The sequence below is a fragment of the Vicugna pacos genome, chromosome 8 (assembly GCF_048564905.1).
Source record: "Vicugna pacos chromosome 8, VicPac4, whole genome shotgun sequence".
Lineage (NCBI taxonomy): Eukaryota > Metazoa > Chordata > Mammalia > Artiodactyla > Camelidae > Vicugna > Vicugna pacos.
This window is the reverse complement of record NC_132994.1, coordinates 54,684,643-54,703,861: the sequence shown is the minus strand read 5'-3', so window position 1 is coordinate 54,703,861 and position 19,219 is coordinate 54,684,643. Positions and strand designations below refer to the sequence as shown.

The following is a 19,219-nucleotide window of genomic DNA, read 5'->3' as shown; positions in this document are numbered from 1 at the left end:
AATTCCATCAGACTTCCGAATGTCCCTAAACATTTTGTTATACAATTAAGATTTAAAGAAACTATACAAAAAATGCCTGTCTTTGTATTATCCTGAAAAAAAGTCCTTTTAGATGACAAAATGCTACAATTAACCCACCAAATTTTGAAAGACATGGTAAAGAAACCAACAAATTCAAAAGTTTACCATCATCAGTACATACATTTCCTAGATGTGTTTGCTGAGAGGACTCAGAACTTAGTTTCTAAACACCAGCATCCAGTAAAAGGAATCAGAGCTCCTTGGAGAATTGGTTGATTTCCAGGCCTGGGGAAGAGGAAATACAAGGTGAACCTGGAACTTATCGTGATGGCAAAAAGTAAGGAAGTGCCCCGGTAGGATGGAGGCTTATTGAAAAGCCACTGGAGATAGCTTGAAGGAGTTCCCCAAAGTCTAAGCCAGGATAAATTAAGCAAAAAATAAAATAAAATAATAACAGTATTGGATTATAGCCCATAGAATAAATTAAACTTCTCTGAGTCCATACTAATATAAGTAATTGAATAAATATATGGAGGAGAAGGGCCAGCTCTTTGTTTTAGTAGAATTCCAATTAATAAATGGAGAAGGAATGAGGGAAATGGAAAATCACAACATTAGGCAAACAACACAATAATAATTATCTCAAGCAAGAGCCATTAATGGCTGCTAAGATTAGTAGGTGAAAGAGTGCTGAGAAACAGGGTATGTTTGAATGTTCTCAGAGACTCTCCCCACAGGTATCTACTAATTACAAAGAGAAAACAGTGACTTCCCCTTTACCAGAAGATCAAGGTAAGTATCACTCATCATAAAACACATCAGCATCGTGTGCCTCCTGATAGGGTGCACTTAGAAGGGCACAGCATCACCTTTGTGGTATTCTTGCCAAAAATGCATATCCTCAACCTAATCATGGAGAGACATAAGTGAACCAAAAATGAGGACACTGTACAAAATAACTGACCAGGACTCCTCAAAAGAATGGAGGTCATGGGAAATAAGGAAATACTAGGGTATGGTCACAGATTGGAAGAGACTAAGGGAACATGATGACGATATACAGTGTGACATCCTAGATCAGAAAAAGGACATTACTGGGAAAACTGGTGAAATTCAAATAAGGTCTGTAGATCAGTTAATAATATTGTATCAATGTTAACTTCCTGGTTTTGGTCATGGTGCCAAAGTTGTATAAGATGTTAAGTTTAGGGCAAAAGGGTATGCAGGGACTCTCTGTGCTGTTTTTGCAACTTTCTGTTATTCTAAAATTATTTCAAAGTAGAAAGTAAAAAAAAAAAAAAGTGTTCAGTCTTCTTTCTTCTAAAAAGGAACACACAGAACAGAGAGTACAGTGCCCCAGAACAGAGAGGAAGCTCTGTAAGAGTTTTTTCTCAAGCTATTTTCCCACTTGTCTTCAAGGATCAGCCTGTAGCTTACTGGCAACATTAAGTATCTGTTGTTAACTCCTCAAGAACAGGCTGGCTGTGGGTGACCAGATGGAGAAATGCTGAGCGCGTTGCCAGTGCCAAGATAGAGAGAACTGACAATGTAGGCATACTTCTTATATGAACTGTAATTGTTTAAACTGCTAGAGCACTTGGTGTTACTACCATGGACACCCTCAGTCAGTCACGTGCCCCGCATCCACGTTAATGTAAAGTGACAGCATCCCGAACAGTATGAAGTGCTTGGTGCAGATATCAAACGCTGCAATGACAAGTATCGCGATCCTGTTTGGCATCAGAAATAACTTGTATTAAAGAAGCTTGGTCTAGTTATTTTCCTCTGGGGAAATAACCAGTTGGGGTGGCGTGGGAGGGTAGGAAGGTGGGAGGAGTAGTGTTGTTTGATCCCGTCTTGCTGTTTTGGAAAAATGCACCGGCTCTAGGTTCCCACACGTAGGCTTAAATACTGTCTACTCCCTGCCTTTCTCCTGACACTTGGCTCTCTCCTGACAGTCCTCTCTGCTTTCCATTCTTCTCGGGGGACTCATTTGAGCTTCCTTCTCTCAAACACCTTTCCCCACCCAGCTAAGGCTTTCCCTTCTGCCTCCATGAATCCATCAAGGGGTAAACCGCCATTGGGCTTAGTCATTGCAGGTATACTTAATTACCCCTTAGCATGCTTGCTGCGTGTTCCTGTGAATTCTGTAGGTAGCTAGGTGTATAACTGAGCTCATCTAAGGTATTTTAAGCTGTGTTAACTTGTACTCATAATTTCATGTTGTCTTTGTATGTGCTCCTATGCCTCCTATGCCTCTGCATACTTGTCCTAGTTCTCCTTTAGATCGTTATCTCTTTGAGGACAAAGACCAGATGCCCTGGCTCATTTGCATATTTTACAATTCCTGATTCAATGATGTGTGCTCAGGGAGCCACCATGAAAGACCAAACTAACTAAGTATTGCATCCACTTACAATTTTCTACTTTCTTCAACTTCTTGAGAAAATTTTTTTGTCATTCATATATAAGTAAAATGATACTTTATGATAATTTAAAGTGTACAGATTTAGGGGAATATAAGGGGACCTTTAAATGTAATAATAAATATCAGAATATTTTCCTCCCCCAAAGTGAGGTTTGATTCAACAGGACAATTAAACTTTTAAGTTGTTGTTAAGATTTCAGTTTAGAGACCATAAAAGAAATTTAAGAATAATTTTAGAAAATTTTAAGAGGCCTAATCTTGTTCTAATTTAATATAGAATTGCACTTTCTTAAACTATTTTTAAAATAAGATATTTCTTTCAATATTTTGTTCCCATATATACAAATAATCCTAGTAAGGTAACTTCCAAATCTGCCAACATTCTTTTAGAGACTAATATGTCTTAGCCCCTATACCACGTGCTGGGTTTGCAAAACTTAAACACCTGGTGTTGAGTCATACCTACTATAGATGAATCTGCATTCTTTTTGCATAGACTTTTGCAAAAAGAAAGGACATAATGCAGAAAGCAGTGTAGTGGTGGAGTTTGGTTAACCTTAAGAGATAAAGGATGAGTATTTGGAGAAATTGGAACTCTTGTGCACTATTGGTGAGATTGTAAAATGGTGCCACCACTCTGAAAGACAGTATAGGGGCTCCTCAAAAAATTAAATATAGAACTACCATATGTTCCACCAACTGCAATTCTGGATATATATTCAAAAAGTTGAAAGCAGAGCCTCAAAGAGATATTTGCACACCCAAGTTCATAGCAGCATTATTCACAATAGCCAAGAGGTTGAAACAACACAAGTGTCCATTGATAGATGAATGGATAAACAAAATGTGGCATATACATTCAATGGAATATTATTCAGCCTTACAAAGGAAGAAAATTGTGACCCATACTACAATATGGATGAACCTTAAGGACATTATGCTAAGTGAAATAAGCCAGTCACAAAAAGACAAAAACTGCATGATTCCACTTACATGAGGTATCAGTAGCAGCCAAATTCATTGAAACAGAAAGTAGAAATGTGGTTGCCAAGAACAGAGAGGAGGGGAGAATGGAGAGTTGCTGAATGAGTATAGAGTTTTGGTTTTGCAGGATGAAAAAGTTCTGGAGATGAGTATAAACGTGAATATACTTAACACTAATAAACGGCATGCTTAGAAGTGGTTAAAATGGTAAATTTCATGTCACGCATTTTTTTCACCATACTAAAAAATTTAGAAATAAGCAAAGATAGGCAAAGGAAGTCAAAGCTACATAAACCTACCCCTGAAGAAGGGCACTCTGGCTTTTGTTATGAACAAGATAGTTTTTTCAGATCATTGAATCTGAAGTGCTTTCTGAACAGGAAAATCTAGGAGGTACTGGATGTAACAGGATCAGGGCTAGATTGTTATCCACCCATCACATGTACTTAATCTTTATAGATTTTATTGAGCTCATCTATGGAGAGTACGTAAAAAAGGGAAGGATAGACTCCCACATTCCAGCTTTTAAGGGGCAGGTAGTAGACAAAAAGGCTCTGATGGAGAGCAGCAGCAACCAAAGATATAAAGAAGAATACTAAACACAGGTCCAGCAAGACAAGGAAAGAAAAATTACCTAAAAGATTTGGCAATGAGGAGGCCCTTTGCCACAGTGGCCATATTGGAGTGGTAGGATGGCGTCTTCCATCATTCCCACTGGATCCCTTCCCCACATGAGGGCTCCTAGCCTGTGGTTCATGGACTCTCGGAACAGGCTTCAGGGAGTCTGTGAGCCCTCAGGAAATCAGATTCTCAGTGGGTTCTGTGATTCAATAAAAGTTCCATGTGCCATGCAGCATCTGGAGCCAAGATCCAGTATTCCTGCCACCCTAATTTCACTTACATCATGAATGGAATTACTTTTGTGGGCCATTTTGAGAACCTAATCACAATTTATGATAGTTTTTTTCCTCCTGGAAGATACCATCCTAGTTCTGAAGTGACATGCAAATGAACTCATGTCATTCAGTGGGTTTAAGCTGGAGACTTTTAACTTTTGCACTTTAAATTTCAATGGTCAGTCAACAGGTTAGGGTGGGATACCCACTAAAAATCAACCCCAAAATCAACACAGTCAAAACCAGACGGTTTTACTAGAGTGAATATAAGCATGTATGTGGCATTTTCAGTGCCTGCCCCTCCCGTCCCCTTACATTTTGAATGTTACAAACAAAAAGCATTCTGTGTACTTATTTTGTTTACATAATCTCTCTATATCTCAATTTCCTCATTTCTAAATGAGTTAATAGTTGCCAGATATTATAAAATTTAAAAGATGAATTTCAACTGTTGAAACCAAATTTTATATTCTTAACAGGTTTTTACATAACTGCCTTTCTGACTCTAACATATTTCCCACGTATCTTATCAGTGTGAACATTTTTCTTCTGTTTGAATTAGATCATTCTGAGTTTATATATCTTTTGAATCTTGCAAATTCATTGGAAGAACAAATCTGAAGTAATGTGCAGAAATCCATCCTTCTTTTTGGAAAAGCCATTTGGAATACATCTCTTACTGATAGCAGGGGAGATGACATTCATGTGTTAAGAAATTAGGGCAATCAGCCATATTTTATCAACATTGTTGATCTTACACTTAACAGAACTGAGGCCACATTTTAGCCTTGCATCTGAAAGTGATACTGCTGATCAAGAAGACTTGGATGCAGAAGATGACCATGAGGAACAGCCTTCGAATCAAACTGTCCAAAGACCTCACGTGGTCCTTGAAGATGCTGTGGCCACCTCAGGGGTGAGCACGCTCAGTTCTACTGTATCCCACGACTCCCAGAATGCTCACCGATCACTGAATGTACAGCTTGGAAGGATGAAAATAGAAACAAATAGGTAAGTCCTATGCAGACGTGGGTGGGTTTCTGTTTTCTTTCTTTTATATAAGCGCATGTGTTTGGGGTCTACTTTAAAGTCAGATCCACAGAATATGCAAAATGTGATTCCTTTATCCCCTTCATATAAACTTGATTTAATGCTTAATTCATTACGGTGAGAGATTTATCTTAGTCTCTTTAGTCAAATACATTTTCTGCTTCTGCCAATTCAGTCCTTAAGCACATTTTCTTTGATTATCACTTCATCTCCAAGTGTGCTGAGATTTTCAGAGTAACTTAGTTGTAACCTCAAAGGCCGTCTTGGATGCAGACTCAGAGCAGCATGTACCATCCAGCAGATTGCGGAAAGACAGAGAGTCTGTGTTCCTGAAAGCCCATACTTTGGAATATCAAGTTCTTTCAGCAGAGGAAGCTCTCTATTCTTGAGGAGATAAAACCAATGGTTCGAAAGCTTTTCACTTTAGAACCTTGAAAGGATGATCAGTTGACCACATTTATGATTCCATTTTATTTTTAATATGCTGTGTCATAGCTGGAGTTTAATTTTTCTTGGTGAATTTGATAACATAGAACCCATATAATCAGGTTATTAAGTGAACAGTAAATATTTCCTCTTCTTCACAGATGTTGGCTCAGTTCAAGGTCTGAGTCTTTATGATTTACAGCTTCCTGTGCCGGCTACAGTTGACATGTAGGCAACTGATTTTATGACTTTGGGTTGACAGTGAAAACATTTTTTTTTTTTGGAGTGAATCAATAATCATTGTTCAAATATTTAGAAACCTTAGTTGAAAATCCTACTTGTTCACCAGGGAGATGAAAACATTTTAATTCTAGTCATAAGTTCAGGTTTTTAAAGTGAAGCTTGAATTCCAAGCTTAGTACGAGTAGTATAAAGCTCATCGTCTATTCAGAAACATGAATTTTGGTTGAGGATTAAGTAAATATATACATATTTTCTATGATTTGCATACAGAAACCTTTCTGAGTAAAGGAAGGTGACTTTCTTACTCCCATATCCCAGTCTTGTCCTCTGAACCCCAGCTCTTTACTTCCTAGCTCTACTACTTAGTGGGAAAGAATCTGAGTCTTTTCTAACACTTTGTCTAAATCGTGGTATCCTTCATTTCCTCCTCTTCGCCAGTCATGGTCCAATTATGACACTCCGTCCATTATAGTAGGTATTGACCCTAGTAATTTCTCTTCGGTTTACTGTCTGTCACCCAATCCTGAATGGAGTTGGGGGTTTTTTGTTTCCACACCCCTCTGATCTCAGAGGAGGAAAGTGCACTCATAATTCTGGTCCAGCCACTCCACTGCACTCCGCCCATGGCTTCCAAATAGAATCATATAGACTATAAAGCTACTTTGTTTACCAACGAGCTGGTATATTTGCTTCTCTGGCCCTAAACCTTCTGTCTACATACCCTGGCTTATGTCAATAGAGCCTGCCTCTCCTAAAGGCAGCTTTTTCCTTCTCTCCCACCCGATCACGTTACCCTGTCTTACCACCCTGTCCCCGCCATCTGTCTACCATGCTGGCCCCATCTGTAGTCCCCAAAGGCTGCCCTTCTTCAGCTGCTTTCTTCCAGTCTCCACATCTCTTTTCTGAGAGTACCAGCCCGCTGACACCCTGCTTACCACATCTGCCCACAGGATTTCTTTATTCCATTACTGTGTGGTTGCATTTCTCGCAAAAGCCCACAAATTTATGGTTTTCTCTCTATGTATTTCTACTTATATCTGTGACATCTATACAGTTATTGGCCTCCTTTTTTCTTTTTCTAGTAGTATCCCCTACAGCTCTTCCATCACCCCCCAAAAAGTGAGACAAGGCACAATGTCCACTTCATATAATTTAAAGAAAGGGCAGCAGCTTCACTACAAGTACTAAGCAACAGAAATAAGGGACGGTCATGTCTATACTGGTCCTTGTAATTTTCAGTTGAATATAGAAGTACAGATATTGCAAAGTAAACTTAGAGGAAATGTTAGTGTATTTTTAGGAAAGCTTGTAACACTCAGATTATGAATCTTAAACTTGTATTTAGGATTACACTGATGAAGGCAAATCAAGTTTACCCGACTCTTGACTATTAACATAGAAAGTAAAGCATTTGACAGGTCACCTCATTTGTCCCCAATCCAGCTCTCAAAATTGTCTATTTCAGGGACGTAGCCAGTCCATCAATTATATTTTTACTTTGTCTTCAGTTAGTAGGGAAATCCTTTGAAAAATGTCTTGTTTTACTTAAATTAAAATATATGCTTACATAAAGTGTTCTGAAAATAATTCACTTCACACAAAAGGTTGGGACAATAATGCACAACAGTGATGCAGAGTGAACAGTGACAGTGAATTCAGGAAGACCTGTCTGGTTATCTCATTTCCCTATCCTGCAATTCTAGAATTACCCACCAACCCACCTCCCCACGCCCAGCTATCTGAGTTAAAAAACTGACCCCATGGCTGATCCTGGCTATGCTTTCCTGGAACAAAGAGGCAGTCAGTTGCCTTGGTTTCAAAGGATTTCCCTACTAACTGAAGAGGAAGTAAAAACAAAACTGATGGACTGGATAATGTCCTTAAAATAAATAATTTTGAGAGCTAGATTTGGGACAAACGAGGTGGCCTATCAATGCTTTGCTTCCAATATTAAGTTCTGGCTTTTAAGATAAAAAGGAAATACATAGTTTAGGTATACATAGGTTAAATTCTAGAAATTTCATTGTGTTTCTTGAGAAAAAACAGTACGAATATGCCATCACTGTTCCATACATTTAAATTAGCAAGAAAGATAAAAATATATACTAGACCAAAAAATGGCCAACTTAAAAATTCATACTGAGTTTGGTCTCCATTTATTTGACTATCATTCATTCATGCATGTTGGAGAAGATTAAAGTCTCCCTTAATCCTCCGCTTCCCTCCTGCTTTCAGTTCTCCTGCTCAGTCCACCTAACTGTGCACTGTTTACTCCACAGTTGCCTTTAAATAAGCTGTCTTCCTGGAACCACTTTCTCTGTCTGCCTCTCCTGGTGTTTTCCTTTGTCCCGCCTCTGCTACCCACTCTGCTGTGATCCTTTCTCTTACCTAAAGGCCTCACACATCTCTGTCCAGTGGGAACGGGGTGGAGCCTGGGGGTCAGGGAAACAAACCCTCCTGAGCCCCGGGTGGCCTCCTTTCCAGGGCCTGCAGCTGCAGCAGGGAACAGAACATCCCTTATTAAAGGCCGGGAACTGCGCTTGGCACATTACCTATGGTGTCTCATTTACTGCTCACAGTAGTCCTTTCAGGAAGTTCTACTTTTCCTTTTCACAAACGAGAAGACTTGAAGCCCAGAGGTGATAAGTCACTTGTCAAGGTTAGAACAGAAAGTGTGTGGCTGAAGCAGGCTGCAAGCCCAGAGCTGTCATCAGTCGGGCTGTGCTAGCTTCAGAACATGTCACTTGAAGCAGAAACAAACTTTTGGAATGGAATCTGGTCCTGAGTTAAACCTGCCAGTACTCAGAAAGTGAAACAAATACAGGTTGCTAAGATCTGTAGGGGATGCAACAATTTACCTTGATGATCTTATCAATAATTGTGTATCTTAAATTATTATAACTCTGAATCCAGGTTACTCAAAAGTAGTTCTCTAAAAAATCAGGACATCTCTCTTCACAACTTAGAACATTTTCTCAGAGAAGAGTGTTGGAAATGGTGGGTAGGTTACCACTTGGCTCTTAACTGTGTTGTGAACCTTTCTTGGGTAAGAACTATATGTAATAATATCTTAAGTCTCTCCTTGTTTCTTTGGAGAATACATCAGATGCCAACAGGAACTGAACGTACCAGGAACACAGCTACCCACTTCACTGGTCCCCTTAGAAGGCAGAGGAATAATAGTAACAACCACCATCACCCCAACAACTGCCATTAAGGTTACTGAGGACTTGTTATGTGCCAGCTACTATAGGTGACCCCACCTCCTCACCTTTTTCTCATATTTTCCATGGTTTTAAAAAAAGACTACCTTTCTGCTTTTGGATTACTTATTGTATTACCCATATTGACCAACTTTTTTGGATGAGGGGCCATACATGTAAAATATAGGTCTGTTAATACCAAATATAAAACTTTTTTTTTTTACTATTTATGATCATAAAAAGAAACAGAAGAGCAGCTCTGAAGATTCTGGCAGACAACTGGGGACAGAGGTTTTGAATTCTTGTCTGGAAGTACAGCATCTTCTAGAGCTTTGCTACTTAACTTGGGATGGTGGTGTCCGTGGACCAGCAACATGATTATCACCTGGTTGCTCATTAGAAATGCGGAATCTCAGAGCCCCTTGCCAACCCTTGCTGCTGGGTCAGAATCTGCATTCCAGTAAAATCCCAGGGGTGTGCCGTGTCGGTGTTCCTTACAGCTTGAGAAGCCCTTGTGTAGAAGGTCATTCTGTGTCTGCTCCAACTTTATTATCCTGTCAACCAATATAATTTACTTCTGCAGATTATTGGAAGAATTGGTTCAGAAAGAGAAAGAATTACAAGCACTCCTTCATCAAGCTATTGAAGAAAAAGACCAAGAAATTAAACACCTGAAGCTCAAGTCCCAACCGATAGGTGAATAGCAGAAAGTGTTAAAAGTAATACTGTTTACTGTTCAACCAGGCTGTCACGAAAAGCTAGAAAGCCAACAGGCAGCTTTATTTCATGGCTTATCAGCATCTGTCACTTGTACCACAGCTACAAGCAGAAATTGCTTTAAAAAAATACCCAATTCTTAACTGTAGCGAACTGTCATTTCTTGTAAGTGCAGTAAAAATAAGATGATTCATAATCATCTTTTCCTGAGATTATATATTACTTAGGTAAATAGGGCTCTCCACATTTTTTGTCTTTATTTCTTTTTAAGGATTTCACAGTAAGATGACCAGAATAAAATAATACTGTTTTTTTTGTCATTTTGCATTTGTATTCTGTGTATTCTAGTGGTCCACCCCCCTCCCCGCTCATAATTTGACAAGGCTTAAGTAGAAAAGAGATACACTAATGAAAAGTCATAGATTGGGTATACCTTAAACTAATAGTGTTATATGTCAATTACATTTCAATTTTTTTTGAAAAGCCATAGTTTGGAACTTTGAAGAAATCTATTCTGTGAGAAACTGGGGGTCAAAGATAATCTTTAGATAATCTTATTTAGCCAATTTGGGGGAAAATAAAATTTTTTTTTTTGCTCAGATATATGGTTCTTCCATATTGCAAATAGTAGAAAAAGAAATTATTATAATTATATGGTTCTAATTATGCTCATCTTTGTTGCATGAAACACAGTATAATTTTTGTACACCATTTTATTCTAAGAAGCTATAAAATTGATATAAACGTTTAAGGTGGGAGTATCATTACATTATTGTGTCTGATTCTTCATTTACTAGTATATTAAGTAGTTTTAAAGTGTTGTATTTATATTATTATGTATGCGATCAGTCTCAGTGGTTTCTACAAACTATTCTCTGATAGGAAAAAAATCTTTTAGAGTATTGATATCAGTTGACTCGGAGGGTCTCCAATGACCTCTGTTAGCTGAGACTAAGAACGTCTCTCCCTTCCCTCAATCCTGTTCTAGAAATTCCTGGATTGCCTGTGTGCCACCTGAATTCTCCTGGCACAAATACCGAAGATTCTGAACTTACTGACTGGCTGAGAGAAAACGGAGCTGATGAAGACACTATAAGTCGGGTAAGGAAAACTATCTGTGGGACAAGCATTCTTTCACTTTGTTTCATACTGTGGAGCGCCTACTATGTGCTAGGCACAGGGGATGCACTGCTGGGAGTCTCAGCCCCAGCCCTGCCCTCCTGGGGCTCACAGACTAGGTAGGCAGACGATGATCAAATCATTCCCCAGACACAGGTGTAATTATGTCCTGGTGAATTCTGTGGAGGAAAGGTTATCAGGTGTTATGAGACAGAGGGAGGGAGAAGTTGGGGAAAGTTCCTTGAGAAGGTGATGGATGAGGTGATGTCTAAAGGCACATGTAGGGGTAAAATGTGGCCATCTGTATGGATGTTCTGGAGCGGGGGGCAGACAAGAAGGGAAAACCATTCGGGGCTGGGGGTGCAGAATGTGCAAAGACAGTGAGGCAGGCAAAGCTCTGTGGTCCAGAACCCCTAAGGATTATTACATTTTTAACTTGAAAATAAAGAAGAGTAGGAAAAATCAAGACAGCACTGAAAGAGAAAAGTTCTTCTTTCTCTAATTCTTTCTCGTTTGTTAACCCTTAAATTCTCTTATGACATTCTTAGACTCCGCTGGGTGACAGCTGTTTATTGCTACTTAACAAAATAGACTAGTTAGTGAACTTATGTCAGAAACACTTTGTATATAAACCATGTTATATCTATAATAACTGCTCATTATGGACTTTCGTAGTCAGCACAAAGAGCATTTCTTTATGTTTGAACTATACACATGTATGAACTATAAGAGGTTATATTTTTATTATTTTATAGAAAGGGCCCCAATGCAATATTACGTTGATTTCAGTTTTATATTTTAATTTTTAAACTAAGAATAAAGATATTTTTCTCTTGACTTGATAATTATTTGGACCAGTAAATAAAATTCAGGGTCTCCTTAGAAATCTGCATAACAGATTACATAAATTTAAACAACTCCTTTGGCTATGGGAAATAATGCATCCAATCAGGTTTTCCAAATTATTTATCCCTCTAACTTAGACTCACATCACAACTAAGGAGTAGTAATTGATCCACTAAATCATTGCCCTTTGTTAAAGGTTTAAAATTTAAAGCTTCACTTAAATTCAGGACTCTGACTTTGTAGTAATTATTGGAAAGTATCTCTTATTAGCCATGAAAAATAAGTTCAGAAATTAAGTGTAAGCAATACCTTTCCAGGAACGCTTTTTAATCCACTTGAGAAGAATAAAGCTACATAGCACTAAACCTCTTGAATACAAATGTTGTCTTAGAAGCAGCAGATGTAATTCCCAGCAAGTCTTATCTACTCCTTAGAAGACCAACCAGAAATTCTGTGTGGCTGGTCATCTTTATGCACTTGGAACTCATACGCATGTATTTCTTTGGAATTATTTGGGAAAAGGGGGGACTTTTTCCTAATAATTCCAAACGATTATCTTTAATGGATTTCCTTTCAGATTCATTTTTCTTAATTGTCAATGTTTACATTACATAGTTTGCTACTTATTAAAAGTGTATAAAAGATCTTACTTTTGTGCATATTTTACTTTCCCCACAGTTTTTGGCTGAGGATTATTCACTAGTGGATGTTCTCTACTACGTTACACGTGATGATTTAAAATGCCTGAGACTAAGGTACCACTTTTCTTTCTGTTCAGTTGTCATGATGGAAAGAGCACCGGGCTGAGATCAAGAAGTCTGGGTCCCTAACTAGCTTCACCTAACTCTGCAATCCTGGGCAGAGCTCTCTGGTTCCCAGTTGCTCTGAGTAACCTGAGTTAGTTGGATCAGGCTGTGATTGGGAGCTCTAATAACCAATACTTCTATATTAGTAAATGCCAATCAGCTGGAAGAATTTTCTTGCTAACATCTCAGATTGAGACCACACAGATATGCTAAAGCTACCTTAAATAAATGCTCTAATTTGGTTCATGATTGTGCCACACTTTTTAGAAATATTAGGATGAGATATTGATTTGCCATCCAAATACCTGGTATAATCTGATATGGTTTCTTACAATAATTTGGCTTTTTTCTATCAGGCCAAGCACATACGTAACTATTACTCCTACCCGCCTCTAGAAGGACACACTTCAAAAGTGCCTAAAATCTAAAATGATGCTTTGGGCACTGGTAGTTTGTGGGAGTGGAAAGGAACTGCATGGAGGGCTGATGAGAAAATATATACAAAAAGAATACATGACTGATAAGACTTTGGGTTTTTCGTATTCTGATCAGAGCTGGTGAAAGCTAAGGAGTCACTTTCCTACTACAAGGGCACTGTTTCAAATGAAGTGTTCTCTTCACCATGTTCTTGTGTCTTTACACAGGGGAGGGATGCTGTGCACACTGTGGAAAGCCATCACTGACTTTCGAGACAAACAGACATGACTGTCATTCAATTTGTTCCCAACTTTCCGTGGAGATTCTAAAAATGAATACAGACCTGATCTTCTTGGGGAGGGAGAATCGAAGGGAGGAGAAATAAGCTGCACTTTAAATCCAGTATTTGTTTACTCATGTTAAAAAAAAATAGATGAAATACACTGAAATTTCCTAACTGCTTCTCCTTCTACAATTGATAAGGACTCTTTGTAAGGACTCTCCAAATAATCGTAAACACTGAGATGTTTGGGATTATTTTCATCTAAACATTTTTATGGAAATATTTTTAATCCAGCAGCTACACAGCACTTCAGCCAAATGTTTATTTCACACGAGACGGATATAACATTTCATGTGATTGTGCATCACTGGAACAAAACCAAAATGTGACCATAACTTTTTAGGCTTTTGTGTGTTTGTAATATGCCCTATTAATCTGAGTAGAAATGCGTGATTTTGATTATTGTATAAAGTTTATGGTTTTTTTTAAGTGTGCAGAATCTGACAGCAATGGTTTTTACTTACCTGTATTAATTGTAATATTGACTATCTTTTGTAACTTAAGTTTCTGGGCTAGAGTACATTCGTTTGAGTCGTTTATGTACTACTGAACTGTACCAGTTGCACATGCCTGAATTATAGTAATGTTAGCTTGTTCTAAAGCTAGCCATTGTGTCATATTTACTCCAAAAAGTAAAAAGACCCTCAACATACTGTTTTGATAAATTCTAAAGAATTTGTACTTTGTTTTGGCAATCTGTGTCAAAGTTCGAACTGTTTCTTCAGCTCTGATATTAAACAGAATCTGTCTTCTCGTCAGCTAATCAGAGAACAACTGATGTCCAAGTCGTCCCTCAGGGTGACAGAGTGGTAAGAAGGAGGATGAAGGATAAAGAGAAAAAAAGAAAGTCAGTGTATTTTTCTCAAGGTCCCAGGTTTATCTTGGATGACTACTGTGTACCTCAAAGGGTCTGCAAATAGCATCCCAATGGAGAACACTGCATTTTCTGTCTCCTTAATTTTAGTTCTCATATTCTCATATTTCTCTCAAGGGAAATATTTTTATTTTAACCTGGAGATGTATTATACTTTATAAGCCTGCCCATATGAATAGGATGAAGTCTGAAGCTACTAGATGGATGAAAGAGACAAATTTCTTAAATACAAAGGAAACTGTTGATTATGCAAGATAGAAATAGCAGAACTATACATGTATCATGACTTCATCCATATAGAACAGTCTTTGATAAAGCAGGAGTCATCTTTACTTTGTACAATATATGAAGATCAACTGACAATATATATTTTTATATATTGCATCAGAGTATGCAAAAGATTCTTGCCAATATGTTCTCATTTGATTCTTGCAACAACATAGCTGCATCTTTTCTTTACATCCCAATCCTGAAGACAGATAGTTGCCTCCTGCATCCTGTGGGGAAATCTCAAAGGAGGTGAGGTGTGAATTAAAATAGGTCATTTCACTCGTGATGAAACACAGGGAACTTCCTTATTAAGCCACAGTTCATATCCCCACTTGTAATGGTAAAGTGCTTCTTTTAGACCATATACAGGATCAAGGTACCCATCTTCAGCCAACTTTAATCAGATAATTTTCCCTTGGGATCTTCCTCCTACCCTATTTCTATGGGCAACTGTCTTCTATCCCTACATGGTTCATAATACATTCCCAGACTAGTGTCATTAGGCTTTTCTCAGAATTTTGGGTCTTAGTCACAAAAGAAGGCAATCCCACTATGGCCCAAGTTTCATGAAAGGTTTGCACTGAAAGGCCTTTACATCAATCCAGGCCAGCGAGTCTCAACCCAGCTTCACATTAAAATGACCTGGATGCTTTTAACAAAATATTGATGCCGCCACCTCAGAGAAGCTCCTTTTATTGGCTTTGGGTAGGGCCCAGAGGTCCTTTTACAACGGTCTACAGATGATTTAACACTATCAAGTCCCACTTTCTAATTCCAAGTGACACCCAGAGACCCCCTTTCCACTGAGGGGGTAGTAAGATGGTCAATATTCATTATTCATTAAGTGTAGCAAGAATCTAAGCACATAGGCCTAGAGGAAAACTATCACTTGCCTTGTGACCTTGGGCAAATTGATTAACCTCTCCAAAGTTTCAGTTTCCTCATTTGAATTGGGGGAAGTAACATGGTGTTGTAAGATTTAAATCAAATAATGCAGATGAGGTGCTTGGTGCAATGCTTAGCAGAGAGTAAACCTTGAGATGCTGCCTGCTATTGTTCTCTCTTATTTTTCTTTCGAAAGTAATTATTAAACACTTGCATAAACAAGACACAGTTCTGGCCCCTGAAGGTCACTGTCAGAGGCGGAATCAAGACAAAGTAGAAACAACAGTACATGTAGTAAGTGCTGTTGTTACATTTAACTGCCAGAGGGGGTCCAGAAAAGCTTCACAGAGAAGTCTTTACTGCTCTGTGTTCAGAGCCAAGCATAGAAAGATGGTTTGTAACAAAACATGCATGGGTGGTGGCGGCAGTCTCCTTAGAGAAACAACACTGGAATTTGCTGGGGAAAGTAGATCCAATGTTTCTTTTTAATCACATTTTGACCTCTTTCTCTGAATTCTGTCATTGCATAGTTGGTTTCATTCATTCCTAAGCCATCACAGGAAAGAGTTTGGCAATGAGGCATTATTGCTAACTCACTGGAATGCCTACCCAGTGTGAGGCACTGTAGCAGCAGGTGCAATGTACCTAAAGCCAGTCAAGTTCAACATGCAGGCAATGCATGTGTGTCATCGAGGACATCTGCAGTCTGTAAACAAACACAATAATCAATGGCTCCAGACTTTACGGACACCCAGAGAGAAACAGAAGACAAAGTCCCTGCCACCAAGTAATTCATACCAGATTGAAGAGACACGTTTACAGTAATAAATCACATCTAGCCTGTGTTAAAGGCGGGACACATGGCAAGCTCCGAAGCCCCTGGTGAGGTTTGGAGGCCAGGCAAGCTGGGAGCCAGGGCAGGTGGAACAGGCTTCACTGAGGAGGCAGACCTCAACCGGGGCCTTGGAAGAAAGGAATTATTAAATTAGTCAGGACTGGAGAAGTCACTCTGGGCAGAGAGCTCCAAGAACAAAGGCAGAAAGAAATGTTCAAGGTGTTCTAGAGAGAAAGTGAACAACTTTCATATTGCATGAGAGCATAAAACATTTTAACTCATTTTAACTCTTTTTTGGCTGGACATAGGAGTTATAGAGATGAAAAGTGGAAAATGGGATGGGAGAGAGCTCAGGTTGTGACTGGGGTGGTCAGGGAGGGAAATAGAGTTAGTTTCTTATTACGTAGAAACGGGGAATCTAGTGAAGTTTTTTGAGCACGGGAGGGGTGTGTGTAAAGTAGTTGTGTATTAGAAGACTTACCTGGCCAAGTTGTGTTGGGTAAATTGGAACAGAAATCGGACGAGCAGTTCAGAGACTGTTTAGATATGAATGAGGGTCTAGAAAGGAGTTAACGCAATAAAAATTCAGAGAGTGGAAGTAAAATAATCTTTGACAAGATTTAGGAACATTGATTTGGGCATTGATGACAAAGAAGAGGAAAGGATAGATGTTGAGTCTATGTGAATAAGAGAAGAATTCAAAACTAGGCAAGTTTGGAGATGGAGCTGGTTTGGGACATATTGAGTTAATAGCAGGGCATCGTGCTAGAAAGATACAGAGACCATTGAGAATGAATCAGTGGAAATCAGGACTGAGGTCAAGGGTGTAGATTCTGGATTTAGGAGTCACTTAGATGGAGAGAATAGTAAATGAGGGCTGTGGGAAACCAAGTAGAGATAGAAAGGTTATGGCCTAAAATTTGCAGAGGAGAGAGTTTCAGGACAAGTTGAGAAGGAGGAGGAATTGAAGTCAGCAAAAAAGACAAAAGGACTGGCTCTAGAGGAATGAGAAAAACCAGTCTAGTGGTGTAAGCCAAGAGGAAGATGATCAGAGGGTTGAGTGCTGCAGGAAGCCTAGGAGAATAATGGATTAAAAAATAATACTAAGTAATTTGATTTTGTGACCTGGGAAATTTTTATAGACAGGTACAAATGACTACAGCTGGTTAAACAAAGATAATAAGATGATGGTGGCACCAGAGCCCACACATGCATTACCTCTGGTGAACAGAATGTATGAAAATAGATTTGGGAGGGTAGGAAGTCAAAGGAAGAAATTTTCAGAAGCAAAGAGTCCTCAGTGTATTCGTTGGGGCAGAGCTCCCTGAATGGAGGCATTTGGGGAGTGGGGAGGGATGGGGTTTCGAAGGAGGCAGGAGGGGAGTGGGTGGCATCAGGAAGTCCAGCTCCTCCCCTGGAAAGGGGAATGATGCTTTGGGGAGATTTGAGATGGTGGTGGGGGCTCAGGACAGATGGCTCCCATGTTCTATGTAAAGTAAAACAACAACGTGATGGTGTGTGACATTTAACAGATGTCATCTACTCCTGAATTCAGGCAACAGTCCACCCTGCTACAGACATGGCATGAGGTTTGGAATGCAAGCCTTAAGTGCATAATTTCCATGTGTTTCTTATTGCATTTATTTTTGGGTAACTTGTGACAAACTGAAACGTAAGTTATCAAAAGAACAGGAGAAAGGATAAGAACAGGCAAAAAGAAAAACCAAACACACATATGCACAGAAAAACCAATGTCTTCACTTTCTCTTTGGGAGAGGGGGGGTCAAAGAGAATTCATTGGTTTACTTAGATAAATAATATATCAGAAGGTTGAAAACTAATCATCTCCTTTTTCCAAGATTCTTCTAGAGAATTTAACTTTCTAAATTCAGTTAGAGAGTCTTTCTGATGCTTATAGGAAAGTGTCTTAAACCCTGATGACTTAATATAGTAAAAAAAAAAAAAATTTGCTTGTGCCCAAGCTAGGGTCTAAGGTTACCTCCACCCACCTGGTGCTTTTTGATTAGAAGTGTGCTAAGAGTGACTTCAGTGTGATTTAGGAAGACCACATTGCTAAATGGTCAGTTTGCCTAATCCATTGTAGAAATGGAACTAAGGGAAAATCCATGGCTACAAACCACAGCAGAAGTGTCCCTTAATCAAAGCCTCTACCTAGTCAGCCAGTGACCCAGTAAAGCAAATAAAACCAGTCCACGCCTGGGCTCAGAGTGGCGGAATATGCATGCAAAGGTGGTGAGAATTGCCACCCCAGCAAGAAATCCAACACTGTTCTCAGATACGCTTGGGCGTTCACTAGATTCTGCTGAAGTCCTTGAGAGGGTTTTGAACTGTTTCCCAACAGTTGTGTGGTTGTGTTCAGCCAACCGAAGCTGTGGGAGTGCATTTCTGTGTAACCAGGCAGAACTGATCGCTGCTCGATTTTGTTCCTTTATGTTTCCATTTATACAGGCTACTTTTTTTTCTCAGCATTTTGTTGCTTAATGTTTATTTGCTTGTTAGAGCAGAAATTGGTTTTTCCGCGGCTAATAATCTGTTATTAAAAAAAAAAGAAATTGTTGTTACCTATTGCTTTTTTCCCAGTCTTCTGGAGCAAGTCACAAGGTAGTTGCTAGTTGGAAATCAAGAATAAGAAAAGCTACATCATTGGACACAAGTTTCATCAAGTGTGTGCCCTGGGACTCATCAAATTTAAAAGCCTGGTGAAAAGATAGGTTACCAGCAGTCGCGTCCTAGTACGCATATCAAGACTGAATCCCAGCGTGGCGTCTAACCGGTGTACCTCGGCTTTCCACGTGGCATGATACTCTTCTGCGGCTGTCACCAAGAACCCCAGCC

At 39.1% G+C, this 19,219-nt stretch overlaps 1 protein-coding gene across 3 annotated transcripts in view; it reads left to right on the top strand.

Moving 5' to 3' along the window:
* MAP3K5 (mitogen-activated protein kinase kinase kinase 5) overlaps positions 1-14,194 on the top strand; it is a 174,686-nt gene extending 160,492 nt beyond the window's left edge. For all 3 annotated transcript variants that reach the window (XM_072965903.1, XM_006200085.4, XM_015235835.3), the window contains 5 exons: positions 5,097-5,340; positions 9,835-9,947; positions 10,957-11,069; positions 12,612-12,688; positions 13,384-14,194. In XM_072965903.1, the coding sequence (XP_072822004.1) occupies positions 5,097-5,340; positions 9,835-9,947; positions 10,957-11,069; positions 12,612-12,688; positions 13,384-13,444 (608 nt within the window). In that variant the 3' untranslated portion in view covers positions 13,445-14,194. The remainder of the gene's footprint in view (positions 1-5,096; positions 5,341-9,834; positions 9,948-10,956; positions 11,070-12,611; positions 12,689-13,383) is intronic.
* Positions 14,195-19,219: the final 5,025 nt, after the last annotated feature.